The 19,944-nt window shown below is 39.3% G+C and overlaps 1 protein-coding gene across 4 annotated transcripts; it reads left to right on the forward strand.

The window, feature by feature from the left end:
* The first annotated feature begins 2,297 nt into the window (after positions 1-2,297).
* On the forward strand, positions 2,298-19,502 carry LOC134031599 (plexin domain-containing protein 1-like). 4 transcript variants are annotated; one of them, XM_062475303.1, is made up of 14 exons: positions 2,298-2,772; positions 7,040-7,197; positions 11,264-11,407; positions 11,500-11,569; positions 13,682-13,804; positions 14,893-15,011; positions 15,166-15,265; positions 15,480-15,575; positions 15,685-15,766; positions 15,928-15,988; positions 16,117-16,243; positions 16,857-16,904; positions 18,017-18,177; positions 18,734-19,502. In XM_062475303.1, the coding sequence occupies exons 1-14, from the start codon at positions 2,697-2,699 to the stop codon at positions 18,857-18,859; spliced, it is 1,491 nt and encodes a 496-aa protein (XP_062331287.1). In that variant the 5' UTR covers positions 2,298-2,696; the 3' UTR covers positions 18,860-19,502. The 4 variants fall into 4 exon arrangements, with proteins under 4 accessions (XP_062331287.1, XP_062331288.1, XP_062331289.1 ...); XM_062475304.1 differs by having other exon boundaries at positions 16,857-16,892; XM_062475306.1 differs by lacking the exon at positions 2,298-2,772 and adding an exon at positions 12,241-12,335 and having other exon boundaries at positions 7,063-7,197.
* The last annotated feature ends 442 nt before the right edge of the window (positions 19,503-19,944 follow it).

Below are 19,944 nucleotides of genomic sequence, written 5' to 3' on the forward strand. Positions count from 1 at the left end.
TAAAAATCCCATGAAGTATGTGTACATCTAATATTACACAGGTATTACACATTTAACAATAATTCCTACACGAGAAAAAATTGGAATACACCTTCAAAACAACTTGTATATGACCAAAAAACAAAACAAAGATGGTACAAACCATATCTGAAACATATTTGTGTACATTTCATAGTAAAGATCTTACATTGTGAAAGACATCTAACGATACCCAAACTGTTCACAGTACAATATCCTTGTGAATTGGTATGGTTTATAATTTAGCAATATTAAGCTTATGCAATAATTCTGGTTCCATCAAAATGACTAAACTTTATTTTTATTGTGTGAAGTTTAGTACTAAACTGTCCTTTGCTAATGATAGAGTCAGGTGGCTGAGCGGTTAGGGAAGCGGGCTAGTAATCTGAACGTTGCCAGTTTGATTCCCGGCCGTGCCAAATGACGTTGTGTCCTTGGGCAAGGCACTTCATCCTACTTGCCTTAGGGAGAATGTCCCTGTACTTACTGTAAGTCGCTCTGGATAAGAGTGTCTGCTAAATGACTAAATGTACATTTGTAAGAAAGAAAACTGGGATACTTAAGCATGCTTTTGTGAGGACCTCATTACATTACATTTTTTACATACGCATAGTTTGTTTCTTACAGTATATCCTCTTTTAGTAAAACACTCAGATGTTCAGATTGAATTTCTGGTCAGGCTTAAATCATGTTCTCTATAACCTGTTTCCAATTGGAACAAGGCAGAGGAGTGTGATTCCTATTATAATGGGAAACAGCCCTCTGTATATTGAGTGCCAGTTTGCACAGAGGACTGAAGGAAGAAAATAAAGAAAATAAGAGGATTTAGAGCAAGGGTCAGTGTGGCCTCCACTCACCAATCATAGCACAGCCAGAAAGATTCAGGTCATTTGGTGATCAATCTGACTGTCCCAATAAACACACAGACACACACAAGCACATGCACACACACACACACACACACACACACACACACACAGACCACAGTGTTTATGTTGTATCCAACCTTCCCAAATATAAAAGCACATGTTTCCAATAAGTGATCTCTTTTTGATAGTGGTACCTAATATTAATGAGGTAATTTGAGGAGAATGTTCTGAGTAATCTAATAATGGGGCAATTCATTTCAGACAACACCATAGTAATAAACATTGTTGATTTAAAGATCTTGGTATGATATCAATAAAAATTAGTTTAGGGTGGTCAACTAGAGGTTTGTATTGGTTAATTTACGTCTTAATTTACTAAATATACTGCTGTATCTAAACATCTTGTATTTGAAGCTTGTGGGACAATTAGTCCCAATAAAAAAGTTAATTTGCATTGAAGGATAAGTATTATATGATATTACCTGTCCACTATATTCCCAGAGCAAACCAATTGTTCCTCAAAAGCAGCACAGACGAATGCACTAAAAAAGATAGCTTTTAAAGAGTTTAAAAGTGTCTTCAAGTGCAAAGGATATCTATTAAACACGATTTGGATGTGTCCTCTGCAGCTGCTTGCAACAGTCAGCAATTAAAAAACAGTCTGACATTCTCTGGAGTCATTGTTTAAGTGTACGTAAAAAAAGAATTAAAACAAGTAAAATACATTATTTATTATGTTTGTTGAAAAATGCAATTTATTTTGTTGGTTTGGTGGATGCCAAATATGTTTCAGATTAAGTCATCAACTCTGCCAGTGCAGTTTCATCCTAAAACTCCCTGCCACAGCCTTTACTTTGTTATCCTAACATTCCCAGACAGTACAGCATCACATTTTTCCCCTTTACTTGCAAACTACAATTCCTTGACCTACAACAACCTCAGTTGAAAATAATCTTCCTGGATAAAAGATTACAACTCTGTAGACAGATCATAATGGCATTTGTGATCAAAGTGAAATCATGAGGCAGTAGTTGATAATCAGACTATTACAGTAATAGATACTGACTTGATTGACACATGGTTGGTAGAGAAGAATTGTCAGCATCAAAAGGGTCATTTAGCAAAATACACAGTTACATGTCAATGTGTGCGTGTTTTGTGTGATTCTATTTGTGTCTCTGATTTGGTATTTGATTATGTGCATAACCGAGTGACTTGTTTTGGGATAATTTAATTTATTTTTTATTTGTCAGGAGGAGTCAGTGGGAGTATTGACATTGATGACTCATTGGTTCTGGTTCGACATGGCCACATGGAGGCGACATATTCCTCACAGGTCCAACCTCCTTTGTTTTGAAGGAAGGATATTTCAAAAATATATAAATATTTCCTATATGGGGTGGTCTCAAATCCAGAGCACTGAGCACTCCGAAGAGAAAGAGAGAGAGAGGAAGACAGAAGGGAAGTAAAAATAAGATGAGCACAAGAAACAAGGAAAGGGAAAGAAAAGGTTGACATCATCATTTCATTAGCTGTTTGTCAAGTATTTCATCACAATGACTGCTACTACAACATCCCATAATTGAAACTGACCAGAACAAGTTTGAGGGAGAAAGAGAGAAGAAAGAGAAGGGAGAGCAAGAAAAGCAGGAAGACAGCTGAAGTTGGGTAAGAAGCAGAAAGAGACAGTGAGGTGAAAGGTGGAGGAAAGAAGGAGTGTGTGCACCTCTTGTTAAAAGTGAGAGTACAGGGAGGGAAAAGGACAGAGCATAGTCAGAAACGGAGGGGTCATCAGTTGCTTTTGTGGACATGGGGTTGTGTGCGGTCCTGTTGATCTGTCTATCTCAGGCAGAGTTGGGGAGAGTTTGGGCGCAGGAGCAAACAGGTAAGATCTCCATCGAAATTCATGATGGTAACTCGCAACACACACAAATAATTTACTGTACTGTTGTACATAGTCCTTAAAATATGTATGCCAACACACAATAACACATTCTCAGCACATGTATTTGACTATAATAGTAAAGCTATTGTTAATTTTCATTTTTTTCTGTTCCTTTCTCAGTCTCTGACAAACATGCACATAAACATACACACAGAAACACATAAACATCTGATCGCGAGTGCACATTACAGATGGTCTTTATAGTGTGTCCAGTCTGTAAAGTCTTCAGTTTGTAAAGCATCTTCTTCCGTGTATTTGTAGGATTTTTAGGGAGGACATTTTCTGACCTGAATTCCTCATCTCTAACTTTTGGCATTCACTTTGAAGACAGGAGTGTGTGTGTGTGTGGTTGTGTGACTGTGTGTTGTGTTTGTGAAAGTTTGGGGTCTGTAACGCCAAGCCTGGGTAATGTGAAAATCTGTGTGAAGTATGTCTGACATTAATCTCATGGATGTATATTTGTAGTGTGCAAGTATGTTTGTGAGTATTGAGCATAATTGCACGGCTGAAATTGTGAATGTGTGCACTTGCTTGTCAATTCATGTGTATATGATCATCTGGCAGTGTATGTGTGTGTGTGTGTGTGTGTGTGTGTGTGTGTGTGTGTGTGTGTGTGTGTGTGTGTGTGTGTGTGTATTTCTGTACTCCTTGGAGATGTTGTATTTTTAGCAGCCCCCGTTCTTCTGCTGCTCCTCCTCCAACCATCAGTGCTGCTCTAGTTTCTATGCCCTCTCTTGTGGACCCTGTTACTCTGATCAAGGGCCCAACTGCAGTGGAGAGCCTTTAGTAGCTATCTGACTGAGTAGTGGGAGTCACTAGTAGTGATGGGGATTTAGTTGAAAACAGAATCAACAGAATTTGTGTGTTTAATAGCAGTCTGTAGTTAAATGTCTGTGCACTGTATTACTGTTGTAGAAATATCAAGAGGTCATTCTAATGGATCGGATGGAATTACTGCAATAGTATGTCAGTCATTTAATTTTGATTGGTTAGGGCTATTGATGCACATCTAAGGACATGAGTAGAGAAGATTATACCAGAGAAGTCAGAGAAAAGCATATCTTACTGTATGTCCACGAGGTTTTGAGAAACATTGTGACTTTGTAGCATTGTAGTGTGCCAGTAAGTAAGCATTGACTTGGCAGAACAAGCATGTTACCATTTTGCAGCAATTATTTTCAGTTTTGGACAGCTGAGTTGACCCATTCAGTTCCATGAAATGTGTTTATTAAAAAAATAATTTACACTAAAGTAAATTGTTGGTCTGTTGGTATTTAAAGCAGTATTAGGCCCCTTATCATGGTTTGGCCAACCTCCCCAGTCTAGTCAGTCAAAATGTCAAGCTCTTATATGTTCTGATTAATTCATATTTTCACATCCCCTTCCTGTATACTGGGTCCAGCTGCTTGTGTTTATGATGGTGTGCTATGGTTACTGCTGTGATTGTTGTAGCAAGATGCCAAATGGTCAGCCTTCCTTCACTTTTAAATACAAGCCTACAGGCCATGTATTACACCACATAAATACTAGCTGGTATGTGTACTGGATATACAGTATTTTTTCTCTAGAAGATCAAATATGTGATCAATTTATGGTCAGTGTTTCTTGTTTATTTTCTCTGGATACAAGAACCTTGACACCTTTTCATGGACAGGGAAACATTGTTGAGAGAATGTATCTGAGATAAGTACAAAGTAAGAGACGTTTACATGCTTAAGTATGAAATGTTAAAATACTTAGCGTTATCTTCATGGCCACTTATACGGTTCAGTGTGTTTGTTTATTAATGTGTGTGTGTGTGCATGTATGTCTGTGCGTGCTCCTTTGAAAGTCTTGCCACTAGTTGAGCACACTCAATATTGTATTCATGAAAACAATTGTCAACAACAAATATAAATCAAATCGCAACTGTATCTATATTCATCCCAGTATCTGACAGGATGGACATCACCTTGTGTGCTGCTTTTTGTTTAAGTGTATGTGCAAGGAACCATTTTCTATAATGCAACATATACATACACATTAGAATGTCTGCCCTACTTTGGCGTCTCTCGCAATGTGTTTCCAACACCCACCAGATTTGCAAGGTTGTTGCCGCAATGCAGGCATTCCAGAGGAAGCTCACATGGCTGACACATCTGGTACTGGTGTTGCCTTTCTAATATGTTGGTCTGTTCTATAGCCTCTCATCCCTCTGGTGGGGGGGATGAGAGGAGGTAGTGGCTGATTTAGTTACTGCAAAATGTGTAACTATAGATAAAGACTGGTAGACCCTGGGCAGCTTGGAACCTGCTGCTGATCATTTGGTTGTAGGTGGAGGTGTTGGGGGGACTAGGAACTTTGTTTCCCTAATGCACTGTACAAGCTACATTTTTGTGTCACTGTTCCTCTCTTTCTATCCAGCCCTACCTCATCCTTTTACCAATTCCTCCTCCTCAACCTGACACCCCCTCGGATCATGAGCAGAAAACTTGACCCATTTAGTCGGCTTTTATTATGAGGTGGCATAAATAGATCTAATTCCGCTGTGCTCTCAACAAACAAGATCCCTTATTATAACCGATAAGAGATGTATTTATGAGGGAATCTCTCTATTCGTCTGTTCGTATGTCTGTCTCGCTCTATCCTTTTTAACAATGACATTTTAATGGAACTTTTGACCATTGTAGCTAGTGTGCACTGTGCATCAAAAAATTACAATCCACAATTTGTATTTAGATGACAACCAACCCACCCTTACCTAACCCCTACACCACCTGCCTCCCCTTACCAGCCAATCTACCCAACCTTTACCTACAGTATATCATCTGCCTCAGCAGTGTATTTTGAAATAACTAGGAATCTCTTCCTCTTGCCTTTATCTTAAGACGTCTATGCCAATGTTTGGTAACCCAATTCAACCAATCTACTATCTACAGAGAATAGGCTTACTGTCACAGTCTCCAACTTTACAAAATGCTTTGTGCCCCTTATGTAGTTTTGTAGTTGTATGTTGTTTGAAAATAAGAAAACCGTGAAAAGGAAATCCTCTTATTTCAAAATGTGTACATTTGTTCCAGCTGATCTTGTGTCTTTCCAAATCTGATTGTAGTTAAAGATGCAGGAAATTCCCAGAGGCACTTGCATTCCTCCCTAAAGCAAGGATGAAAACAAACACCAGACCATAATGTGTTGAGCAGATGACTTATTCTGCAACTAGGAACAAACATACAGAAACTATATGATAAACTAAATAGCTCTTGGGTCACACTTTTAAATCCATTAGAACAAACATGTACTATGGATTTTATTAAGAATCCAAAGTTGATGAGTTTGAGCTTTTACCTAAAATTGACTGACAATTACATTACAACAATGCGATTTCACTGACTGAAGTATCCAGTTTCAAAGAAGTGATGAACAGTTGACTTTCCCTGACAGTCACTCCTGAGGGTATGAAGTGGGAGCAACATAATTAATGGGTGAGGTTACTCACCCATGAATCATTTAAATGTACAGCACAAAGGCGCAATACACAGGATATGAACGTTTTTTTCAAGAGAGATTCTCTCTCTCCCTTGCTGCAGTAAAGAGGCTCAATGTGTTCTTGAGTCCAGTTCCTTGCCAATGGCTTAGATGTGTTTACTGGAGTTGTGACACTATGCAAGACACACGGCAAACACACATGGAGGTTGCATTGTCTGGACAGATGCAGTAAGCTGTCTCCTTTTATAGTGGCTATTCTGGCAGTGTACGTTGTTTTTTTCCTTTTTCCGACGTTGTGAGTTATAAGCTGACAGTAAAGAACTGATAAACATGAATCTATGTTTGTGTGTTTATGATCAAGATTGGTCATGAAAGTTATAGACACTGTTAAAGAGACATATGGTTCTGTGAGGGGTTTTCACAGTTATAACAAACTAAATGGTTTCCCAGAAATCCACTACCACAAAACTAGTGATTTTGTAACAGCTCCAGCAGATTTTAAATATGTTAATTTAAATGTTTGTGCATGATTGTCCTGTCTAGCTCAATTCCCAAATGTGAAACCTCCAAACACCTGCTATTCCAGTGAGACTCAAGCAAAGTGCTTTAAAGTGTGTAGAATAGAATCTCCTACATATCCTGACCTCTTAAATTCATATTATGATGTCCTTCTAATTACACAGTGCCAGAGATGTGTTTTAAGTTTATTTAAACTATAAGTGTACGCCTATGCATTGTTCAGATTTGCTGCAAGGATCATCACTGCAGACAGATGGGGACTTATCGAAGATCTCCAGAACCCATAGAGAGAAGGAGCCACCCCAGAAGCGTGTGGTTCGAAACGTATCAGTGGGAGGTCTAGGAATTGATACCCTACCAGGCAACATGACGTTCGTTGTGGTGAGATGTTCTCATTCTTTATTAAAGCTTTTCATGAACATACATCTAAATGCCTATTAATGCTGCAAGCCTGCGGCACTGGGTGATGTCACAACTCAATAAGTAAGCTATAATGCCCGACGATGTGTCCATCGGTTGCGTCCATTATTTTATGTTATTATAAAGTCCATTATTTTATGTTATTATATGGCAACGACAGTACGAGCGTTCTGATTGGCTAATGGGTAGTCATGCCAGCCGCGTATTGACCTCATCGCCGGTCTGCGGTCTGATACGGATTATTATACCATGGTCTGGGTGAATACTCGATTCTGATTGGCTACAGGGGTGTCCATTATGTAAGGGATAATGCCCAACGAGGTGTCCAATATCACCTGATAATGGACGATGCGGAGGCGTGAACCCGTTATACCATGGTCTGGTGAATACTCGATTCTGATTGGCTGCAGGGGTGTCCATTATCGGGTGATAACGGACACCTACTGCGTCATTGCAGCAAAACTGTCTTTTCACCGTTCTAAATTATTGCGCTGGCTACATAGTATCATGATATGGAAGCCCATTTCCGCCAGTAAAAAAAAGATGACAAATTAAGTCATAATTATGAGATACTAAATCGAAATTATGAGATACGTAAATCATAATTATGAGATACTAAGTCATAATTATGAGATACCTAAGTCATAATTATGAGATACTAAATCGAAATTATGAGATACTAAATCGAAATTATGAAGCTAGTTCTCTAGGGTCACTATTGTGTAGTCATGGCCAAGCGTGCAGACTTGGGTTCATGTACTCACAATATCGATCAAAATACCACTTTTACACAACATTAATGTAAAAATACACAATATTTTACTGGTGCAAGATTACAGTATAGACTACATGTTACGCCACCGGTCACTCAACCAGTCGTGTGTCTGCTGGGCTAGCGAGCAAGCAGTGGCACAGAACAGTCAAAATTTACAATTTTATTTTGAAATACTTTAACAAGCTAACTTGTATTTACAATAATGAGTGACTTCAATATTTATTTTAACCTATTTGAAAAATGTTACTTTTCTGAATGTAGTGTGTCAGTGTCACGTAACCGCTCATCTCACATCCCATTCGCTATTCACGTCGCTAGTCAATCTACTTCAGACAGGCTGAGGCCAACACGACAGTAGCCGCAACTCGACACATGGCCGATTATTTTCTTCTTAAAAATCTTGATTTTATTTGGGGACAATGATATGGCTCGATAGCTGGCTAGTCTTGTTGTTAAACATACTGTAAAATTATAATTACTGTTTGGAGAATATGTCAACTTTGATGCGGTCAACTCAGTCACATCCATTTTCTATTCAACTCGCTCCACAGGCTGCGGCCGTACTGTAGCCTAGTACTGGTAGGCTATATGGCCGATACCTTGTTCGTGAAAATCTTGATATTGATTTTGGGATAGTGACATGGCTGGTTAGCTAGCAAATCTTCTTGTCAAACATACTGTAAAATTATATGTATTGTTTGTCAACCGTACACAATGTTATTGCCTTTAAATCTTGCTAGCATAACGTTAGCTTTCGGGCTAATAGCTCATCCAAAGGAAAGCCGGTACGTGTTGGTTCTATGAGTTGAGTGGACTAGAAATATCAGAGTTGGCTAACGTTAAAAAACGTTAGATTTTCTTTTGCAAAACGCATGAAAACATTAATTTATGTTTGGAAAAAAAATCGTTGGCAAGTGACCATGGTATACACGCCTCCGCTGCGCGTCGGACGGTTCACGCCTCCGCATCGTCCATTATCAGGTGATTGGACACCTTGTCGGGCATTATCCCTTACTTATTGCCCTGATCTGACGTCATCTTCAAAATGAGCGATATCGAGGAGTCAGCTGAGTTTTACTATCCAGATGACAAGGAAGAAATCAACAGCGACGAGGAAATTGTTAACTTTCTAAGAGTCGTTATTTGTGTTGGAATTAAAGCCATTTTAGCAGAACCGTGTTGTCCGCTTTCTATCAAAAGTATTTGGTAGCTAGGCAACACCTGAAAAACACCGTGAGAAGACTTGAGAGATAGCTACAATTAGCCTACCATTTATTTTCATTTACAAAATGAAAACAGCTAAAAATGACATATAATAAACAACTTACTAACCTCGACCGTTCGGTTAGTAAGTATATAATGCACACATCGAAGAACAACATTAATGTATGTTTTCATTTGTTAACAAAAAAAATCGAACGTTTTTCACGAGACAAATGCCAATTCTGATTTTTTGTGTCCGCTCAGCTCATAACACCAACAACGGGTATCCTTTGGCTGAGCTAGCTATAAGCCAGAAAGCTAGCCAATGTTATGCTAACAAGATTAAAAGGCAATGACATTGCATACAGTGGACAAACAGTAAATATAATTTGACAGTATGTTTCACAAGAAGATTAGCTAGCTAACCAGCAATATTATCCCCAAATCATTATCAAGATTTCCACGAACATTGAATTGTTGGCCATAATAGAGGCTACTGTCGGCAGCAGCCTGAAGGAGTGAGTTGAATAGCGAATGGGGTGTGATGATCGCATCAAAAGCTGACATATTCCCCAAAAAGTAAATATAATTTGACAGTATGTTTAACAATAACACCAGCCAGTTGTCCAACCATATCATATTTCATTGTCACCAAATTAATCGAGATTTTCACAAACAAAATGATCGGCCGTGTATTCTAGCCTACTATTGTGTCGGCCGCAGCCTGGCTGATGTAGATTGACTAGAGAGGTGAATAGCAAATGGGATGTGAGATGATTTCTTATGTGACACTGACACAATAAATTCAGTAAATTAATATTCTCCAAATAGGTTGAAAGAAATGTTGAAGTCACTCATTGTATTTAGATGTTAGATTGTTAAAGTCTTCCAACAATTTTACTGGAACTAGCCTACTTCATCAAATCATAAAATACTGTCATAAAATAATGGACACCCCTGTAGCCAGAATCAGAAAGTATTCACCCAGACAATGGTATGAGGATAATTAAAACCCTGAGCTATGCTCCAAGTCCGAGCGCAATGTCTACAAACCTTACCCACCTCCTAAGTGCTGGTGACAATTGTGACACAATCATCATTAGCTTTATTTATTGGGCTAAAGTAGACATCAATATCATTTTTTTTACCAAACTAGAAACAGGTGGAAGGCTTTTTGTGTCTTTGCAAGTTTCCATTGATTCGTCTTTTCCATTGTGTGTGTGTGTTCCAAGTGTGTTTTGCAAACTAGTCTCATCTGTCTCTTTCAACCACGTAAGTAAAGTTTCCGCCAAATAAATTGTGTTGCACTTTTCTTTGCCCTGCAGGACAAATTGAAAACAGACCATTGCCCGCCCTGCCAACTTAGTGTTTGTTTAAGCATGGCTGTTTTGTGTGTGTTTGTGCGCTTGCACAAAATGTGTTTGTTAGAGCCATAATATATAACGTATAGCCTGACCTTGTAAATAAGTATTCGTTTTTCTGAAGGCCTTTTTTAGCTATACCTAGCACTCATCTTTTGCTCCTACCCAAATCGATATCCTATAGCGGTGGGGTTGCTTTGAGAACTCCTTCACGCTCAGACGTGGAGATTCCACAGAAACAGTGACTTGTGTTGGGAGGGTGGAGATGGAGAGAAAGTGGGTCATTGGCTGTATATGGAGCAGCCAGAGAGGCAGTGAGAACACTGCATTTAACTGCTCCACTTTCTCATTCTACACCTAAACCCCTGTACCATTGCTCTCTGTCACCTTGAACCACGGCACCCATGAATAATTTTGTTGAGGTTGGGAGATCCGTCAGTCTTGCAATTCCAAACTGTAGAGACTGTACATTGGTCCCCTAGCATGTTTGACTGATCCTCAAAGTGATGACTTCATAGCCAGTGCTTACTACAGTAGACTTCCTAACCACTTAATTCAACACATGAAACATCAAATCATTTTAAAGACAATAATTAATTATGCATTGATATGCTTCAGTATCTGCCCAGGGAATATTTAGGGATTAGGGATTATTTAAAATAGCTCACTAGCGCTCTCTGTCTTTCAGGAGGACACCCAGAAGTACTACAGATGGCAGAGTTTTGTACCTGGGGAGAGAAGGACAGAGGGCCTCTGGATAGACTTGAGTTCGCTCCAGCAGAGCCAAGTCAGAGTTCACGGCATCTTGTCCAATACACATCGGCAGGCGGCGGTGAGACACACACACCAACACATACAGACACATAAACATTATGTATTTTATTGTTAAATGTACAAGTTGTACTGCTATACTTCTCTCTTCAGCGGGTGGCTCTATCTTTCGACTTCCCTTTTTATGGACACTTCCTGAGACAAATCACTATAGCAACAGGAGGTAAGCAAAATGTTTACCAATAGAATACTAATGACAAAGTATGTTTTGGAAAAATAATTGTGCTGTTCCACACTGATTTCAACAACGACAAAAAGCTATTCAGTTTCTAAAGACCTCAAACGGACTTCTCCAAAACAAACGTAGTTCAACAATGGATGACTCACACCTTACCTTACTGGACATTGACCTGCCTTTAAATTAAAGGGGTCATTGAGTGATTTTATAGGGTATTTCACAGTGTTCCTTAAGGTCTCCGAATAGGGTATGTAACATTGGTTGGGATGAAAATGGCCAGAGTGTTGTTCTATGCGCCCTAATGCAACCCTGTGAAATAGCCCTAAAATGAAACGAGAGGTTTTCTCCATTTTGTGGTATGCTCATGAATATTTAGATGAGCTGTGCGCTGATTGGTTGGTGTACAACAAGGGAATCTGCAGAGAAAAGACGCAACATAGCCAAACATGCATCGTGAACTGTAGATTTACATGACAACACAGGTTATTTAACAGCAGCTTCAAATTGTGAGATTTGCATAGGAAAGAGGTGTCAATGGGACTTCAGTCAATGACCCCTTTAACAATGTTATCTATTATCTTAGAATTTGACAATTCTAGATCTACAGTGTCATTTCATTTTGTGTAATAATAGATGTAAATGACAATCTTGTTCAGACAGGTACAACCATCAAATGTGTCCTCACTATGCAGGACACACAAATCAATAATCTCCAAAATTGATCTTCTGACATTTTTGACCTTATATAAAGGTTGGAAATCTGGTATAAAATATTTGGTAGTGTATATTTTCCCAGGGCACTCAGTCGTCAGGTCATTCTTTTTGGCAGGTTGATATCACAAGGACACTGAGGCACCACTTTAAAGGTGACATGACATGCTGTTTTTGGATGCTTTTATATAGGCCTTAGTGGTCCCCTAATACCGTATCAGAAGTCTCTTTCCCAAAATTCAGCCTTGGTGCAGAATTACAGCCACTACTAGCAGTCCCACAAGGAGCTTTCCTCGAAACGAGCTGTTTTGGTGTCTGTAGCTTTAAATGCTAATGAGGAGCGGAGGGGCGGCACCATGCGCTAATTTTTAAAATGTATGTATTGCAATGGCTGTAGCCCCGTTGCTGTAAGATGCCTCGAATTTGCCCATTCTCATCTGATAACCCTGGTTTGCAGAGGTACACACTCAGTCATTTCAATGAGGGGAAAGGCGGATATCGTGTGAGCCATAACACCAACAGCAGAACGGTTATCCAAATAACAAAGAAGTGTACAACACTCACGTTACAGCGTGTGTATTCACACACATACTTGATGCTATCTACCTTTCCATTAGCGACAGTAACTCAGCTGTTAGCTGCAGAGCTAATGTTACAGCCACATTCTAAGGGTAGCAAGCTAGGTAACCATACACAGTAAAGCTACAAAATGATATAGCGTTAGTTAACTTACTTGTCCGAGTTTAGTAGCTGGACGAAGGAGAGTTAGTACTGATCTAGAATTTAATTTCAGCAAGGCCAGTTTTGTATTAGCTCAAGTTGAGGAAACAGTCGTGGCTGAAGTGTTTGGCGTAGACATAGCCTACAAAACAAATGCGCCTACAACAGAAGTTGTGTAGGAGCATTTCCAGAGAAAATGTGCCTGTTAAGACACTGGGTCTTCAGAGGCTCGGATGAAGGAACTGTAAAAAGATTTTGGTTTTCCTTTGTACATCTAAACTGAGCAAATGTAATGCTTCGTTCGTTTGCAAGCCATGATGTTTCTCGAGGATAAAAACACTTGCAAGGTCGTAGCTCAGTTTCTTATGGGCGGGCCAGATTCTCTGGGCGGGCAAAGCAGGGAGAGGGGAGGTAATCTTCCTCCTTGTGACGTCACAAGGAGGAGATTTTCAAACAGAGCAATTGAGCCTTTATTTTCTCAAAGGCGGAGAAAAACACCCAGGGCTTGGTTTACACCTATCGAAAATTCTAGCCACTGGGGGACCAAAGGCAGGCTAGGGGAACTCATATTAATGTTAAATAACCTCCTAAAGTGAAGTTTTCATGTCATGTCACCTTTAAGATAAAAGGCAGTATCTTATTACCATTTGATTTTTAACCTCTTAGGGTTCATCTTTACTGGGGAAATCACTCATCGAATGCTCACAGCCACTCAGTACATCGCTCCTCTAATGGCAAACTTTGACCCAAGTTTTTCCAAAAACTCAACAGTGAGATATATGGATAATGGTGAGTGAATCGTTACAGTATGTATTTTTCAAAAACAAAATGATTAGTGAATGTCTTTGTTTTGGAATTTGTTCATCCTTCATGTATTTTATTATCTGGTTTTGCTAAACATAAATTAAGCTTGTTCAGTTATGATTGATTTGTTTGGTTTTGTATGGCTTGGGATTTTGTGCTCCACTTCATGGGTATCAATAATTCAGAATGTAGCAGTTTATGATTTACATAGCCTTACAAGCTAACAGCTGCTAGATTTGCATGCCTGTTGAGTAGACCATACTGGTACTGGTGAGATAGAATAGCCATTCCCATTGTCTGTAGTGGCACCTGTCATTTGAATGTCGCTACAATTTCAATAGGCTATGCAGAGGGAAGTGCTCACTTCACTTAAAAGTCCATAATAGTTTTTGCTCTACTTCTGTGTTACTCTGGGCTTGAGTAACTCACACTAATCTCAACAAGACAACAATAGTGCAAGCATTCCATATCATCATCAAAAGGAGGAACAATTCATTTATTTTTTACAAAGTAAACTTTCTGCATGCCTTCATACCTTGGCAGCATAGTTTTACCAAAACTCTAAGAAGACATAGAGCATTAACTGGGTCCCTCTCACATAGTTTCCTCTCCAAATTATAGTGACTACTTGTCATGGCGTGTGGTATTTCTGTGTTCCTTGTGTTTATTTTTGGGGAGTTACGCATAGCTCCTTGCATTATGGGCTTTCCGCTCATGCTAGGGTCTGATTTATTATTGGCTGGGTCACCTGCGTAAAAGTGCATGGCGCTGAAAGATTGGAACCCCCATGACCCTTTGCACCCTTTGATCACTGATGATGTGTCCAGGAGCAGCAACAGGCGCACCAATAAAATGTGTTTTTTTTATGCAGCCCAGATTGAAGCCTATGACAAAACATAGTTTTGTCAGTAGTTTTTTGTTTCCCACCCATGGGGTCCAACTATAAAGCCTAATCTGCCAATTCCAGTGGCTAGCTTTGATTTTGGACAGAGATATACAGTGGTTTTATTTATATGGTTTTGGAGATCATTAGTTTAACCCTTCAACATTTCTTTAACCTTGCCCTCTGCTAGGTGATTTGTTTGTGGTACAGTGGGACAAGGTGTGTCTTCAAGGTCTGGAACCTGACGGACCTTTCACCTTTCAGGCTGCTCTCTATAGCAACGGAACCATTGTGTTCAACTACCGAGTTGTGAGTTTTCCAAATATTTAACAAAAAAAAGTGTTTTCCTTCTTTTTTTTTTACGGACAGGCAACTAAATATATTATAAGTCAAGTTCACTTTAATTCTTAAATATCCTATATTTACTTTGGACTCCTCTCTCCACCGTCTCTGCTTTTTCAAGGTTCCTTTGCCTTTAGAGAAGATTAACTCCACTGAACACCCAGTGAAGGTGGGACTGTCCGATGCATTCATGGCCCTCCTACCGTCTTCACAGTCCTCAGGTCAGTGAAATCATGGTACTTGATACATATACAGTAGTTACAGCACGGGATGGGTCAATATATGAGCAGTCAATTATACAATCTTTAATAGAATGGGTTGGTATGATCCTAATACTTGAGAAGTCTTCCCATCTGGGTTAAGCATGCTGAGTCTGTCATACTTTGTGAATGTAATATGTATTTAATTTAATTTTATACTTCCCTACTTCCCCAGATCCACGACGGAGAACTATTTATGAGTATCATCGAGTCGAAATTGACATTACTAAAATTGTCAGTGGCTCTGCTTTTGAGTTTACACCACTGTCCAGTAAGATTACTATTTTATTGACACTACATAACCAAATCCAGTTCCTTCGGCAACTGTTGAAGGGGATTGTAATGCTTATGGTAAACAATTTTTTTCTGATTTTTTCTAGCATGTCTTCAACACACCACCTGTGATCTATGCCTGACTTCCAACCTGACAGTTGGCTGTGGCTGGTGCAACACCCTTCAAAGGTAAGGAAATATGTTTATGAGTGTGGGGTGTGTGTTTTGTTTGTGTGCGGACGTGAATGTGCATGACAACTGATGTACACTATGAGAAAACCAACTGTATTGAATGTCTCAAACATTGTCAACAAATGTCCCCTCTCTTGCTCTTACACCTATGTTTTCAGGTGCTCTGATGGAATTGACCGTCACAGACAGGAGTGGCTTGACTACAACTGTCCTGAAGAGGTAGGGAAAAAACAAGATCTCCTGTTGCAATGAGAGTAAGAGGCAAATACTTAACAGCGCATTACATTAACACATTACATTTATTCATTCATGTGGTTATCAACAATACCAATGATGGGGTTTTTCAGGCGAAACAAGCTACATGCGAGGATTATAGCCAAGGGGCCACTGAGGGCTCTGTGGGGCCCTTCAATGAGTCCGCTTCTGAGCCCACGCTATCCCCATCAGTGCTCCCAGAAAGCCCAGTCACTGCAGGTAAGTAGGGCATTAGCTGAAGCAACTACCTTTGCCAGGACACCACAACAATGGTACTAAAAGGTGCTAGATGGCACATCAGGGCACATTGTTGACTGCAACTCCAGCTTCAATACTTATCAAGATATCCAAAAATGGAACATGGCTCTCTGTCCCTGTACTCCAGCATTAATATTTTCAAGGCAACCCTGAAATAAAATCTGCTTTCAAACTCCATCTTTCTTCTATAAACCTTACATGCAAAGACGGTAAAACATATTGATAAATATGGGACATGGTTGTATTCCATTACTGTAGATGAATTAAATGAAACAATGATCATGATAAGAAGTGAAACAATGTTTACATTTATTTGAAAATTGAAAATTTCAGACAATGCTGCACACATACATTTCCACAGAGCATGGACAATACCACAAATTTACCATTGATTAAAGCAAATGAATATATATATATATATATATATTAATAGTGCACAGTCCAACAAACATTTTTCAGGGCTTTCCTTTTGTTTTAAGTGCTTTCCCTCATGCTGCCAGGACACTGGTAACTGTCTGTCTGTCACCCTCCATGTGTCATTGTTCCATACAAATATGCTCTATTTTGTCCACAGATGACACTAAACTTCTCATTCACTACAATGGCGGTGGTGAGTTGGATGGTTAGTGAGCTATAGGGCTTGCAATTGCTAGCCCTCGTGAGGATGAAAGATTGTGACTGTGACTTTCTTTGGACTTAACTGATCTATCTCTTCGTTAAAGATCCTGTAAAGCAAATTCCATGATTTGCTTCTCAGTACATTATATACGTGTAAAATGAGTTCCTGAAAGCATGTGCAAAGCGCGAAAACTTTGTGAAATGTGGAGTTAGACCGTAGAAAGGTTTCTCTTCCGTTTTCAGATCAGGTTTTAATGGGCGGATCCAAGAAACGACCCATCTACGTCATTTTGACCCATCTACATCAGATCACTGAATGGTTCCTCCTGCTGAACTGTTATTGTAGCCTACATCAGCTAGCTAGCTAGCTTCAGGATGTCTCCCTCCACCCGCAACTGCATCTTCCCTGGATGCAAGAACTTCAGCTGCACTGCAACCCTATTTAATTTCCCTATTGATGAGGAAAGGAAAAATAGGTGGATTGAGCCACGCTGATGGAAAGCTTCGGATAAACTCCAACAGCCGCCTATGCAGTGACCATTTCACGGTGGATAATTTTAACATGGACCAGAGACAGACAGGGTTCAGGGACGCACGGCTTCTCTTGCAGCGCGGAGCTATACCGAGAATCGCTCTCCCGGCCCGGCAAAGTGTCATTTTTTGGCTCCGCCCATTAAAACCTGATCTGAAAACGGAAGAGAAACTGTTCTACAGTCTAACCACATTTCAGTGCGACAAAGTTTTCGCGCTTAGCACATGCTGTCAAGAACTCATTTCACACGTATATAATGTACTGAGAAGCAAATCATGGAATTTGCTTTACAGGATCTTTAATCTATATGTGTATATGGCTATGTCAGAAGCCTAATTATTTATGAAGGACACAACCATATTTTGACTACCCATATTTACATCAGGATTGCTGTCATCACATTGAATAAAATAGTGAGCATAAAGTAAATAAGAAAAAATCTGTCTGTTCTTGTGGTTATGCTCATTGTGTTGTCCTATGTTGTGTCTGGGATTGTTACTCATGCTTGCTTACTGCTACATACTGCATACTGCTTTTACTGAAAAACTGCATTCCATTAGACAAGACATTTTCCTGTTTCTCAGATTTGCAGACAGGTCCTCCCAGCCAAACGGGGGCGACAGAGAACACTGCAATAATTGCAGGTGTGGTAGCTGCTCTCATTCTGCTGGTGGCCCTGACCCTTCTTGCTGTGTACTACATAAACACACATCCCACTGTTGCCCCTCCATTCTACCTCATGCAGGTGAGAGACAAAAGAAACACCTCTGGTGATTTACATAATGTATCAAAAAAGTATTAATATTAGTAGTTTAGCCCACCACAATTACTAGTATCTGGGTCATTTCTAAAAAAGTTACAGTACTATAAATACTTGTTTTCTTGCTCCAAGACAACACTTTTATGTTACCCTGTCAAATGTTTAAGATGGCATTCTTGTCCCCCACTATAAACCAAATGTACAGAAATAAATATGTGATATTACAAAGTGAAAACTCCTGATTAAAATCTAAACACAAAACAAAAAATGCTCTTTTGACATTTACATTTGATCAATGTTACTTTGTATATTTTGTATTGTGCCTGTCAATGAAGTAAAGTAACAGTAGTAACAGTGATGAAGACAATCTTTGCCCAAATGTTGGATATTTTTTGCTGCATCTTCCCATGTCCCATAAAATGTAACATTTCTTCCTTGTGTAGGGGAAGATTCCCAAACCTTTGAATTCTCAGCCAGTGTGTGACCGATAAATTGACATTTAAAACTAAGTGCTAACATATTTGTCTTGCTGTGCCCATAGCGGCGCACCAACAACTACTGGCCATCGATGAAGTTCCGCAACCAGGGCTGCCATTCCAGTTACGCCGAGGTCGAGCTTGGAGGCCATGAGAAGGAGGGGTTTATTGAGGCTGAACAGTGCTGCTAAGGGGGCTGGACCTCCAGGGCACTATCAGACAAAGGAGTGGGCACTATTCAGGGGGATACAAAAAGGAACATGAGTGGGCAAAAAAAGAACAAGAAGCAAATGATTGACACAAAATATTTCTATTTCCTGACTTGGATGGACAATGTGACTGCTTGTAGAAAACAGTACTGTGTCAGCTTTCTTTGTGTCTTGCCAGGCCATTTGCAGGAGTTTATGTATTATCTGAAGAAATGGATGGAAGAATAGTCATCTATGAGAAAAGAGATGCAGAAAATGCCTTGAGCCTATATGGAGGTGAAAAAAGTATTTCCAGAAAAAACATGGCACAAGAAGATAGGAGAGTGAGAGACACAGTAGCCTTCATTAGTGCAAAACTGTACAGTTCAACTTTATAATGCCCAGCTATTCCTTTTATCATTTTATTTAGGAAGATGTTTGTTTTCTAAAATGTCTCTGTGAACAATTGAGTTGTGTGTGCAATACTATAGCCACCTGGACTTCACTATATATGTTTTAGTGATTATGAGTATCATAATTACCATGGACCACTTCAGCTTTTAGCATCATAAAGAACAAATTTAAGAAAGTTATTTTACATCATTGCTATTTGAAAACAAAATTCGAATAAAACTTGTGGTCAGTTTTGATAGAAATTCCTCAATCATTTCAATTCAAATGCCTACGATGATGTGTCTTGATCTGACAGTCATGATTTTGCTGGATTTGTCATGACTGCTCTCCGGACCACATTAATGTCAGATCCCTAGTTCTAGATATCAATAGCTATTATATCTATTGTATCTTTGGTTGAATTGGAAATTGTTGTAAATGAACAAATGTATCTTATTTTAAGCAGGCAGTGGCTACTACTGTAACAAAATGCATTTGTTTGTTGTATCAGCAAAGACTCTGATCTTCTCCATATTTGTGGAATATTGATGGTACTGTTTTGAATTAGAATTTATTATATAAATACTGCATTGCAGTCAATTTGCTCTGTTTTCGAAGGCATAGCTTGACTTTAGTCTTCTAACCCTAAAGGCTTTTATGGCAAGTTGTTTTAACATTTAATCCACAAAATGTAC

This window comes from Osmerus eperlanus, chromosome 12, assembly GCF_963692335.1.
Source record: "Osmerus eperlanus chromosome 12, fOsmEpe2.1, whole genome shotgun sequence".
Classification (NCBI taxonomy): domain Eukaryota; kingdom Metazoa; phylum Chordata; class Actinopteri; order Osmeriformes; family Osmeridae; genus Osmerus; species Osmerus eperlanus.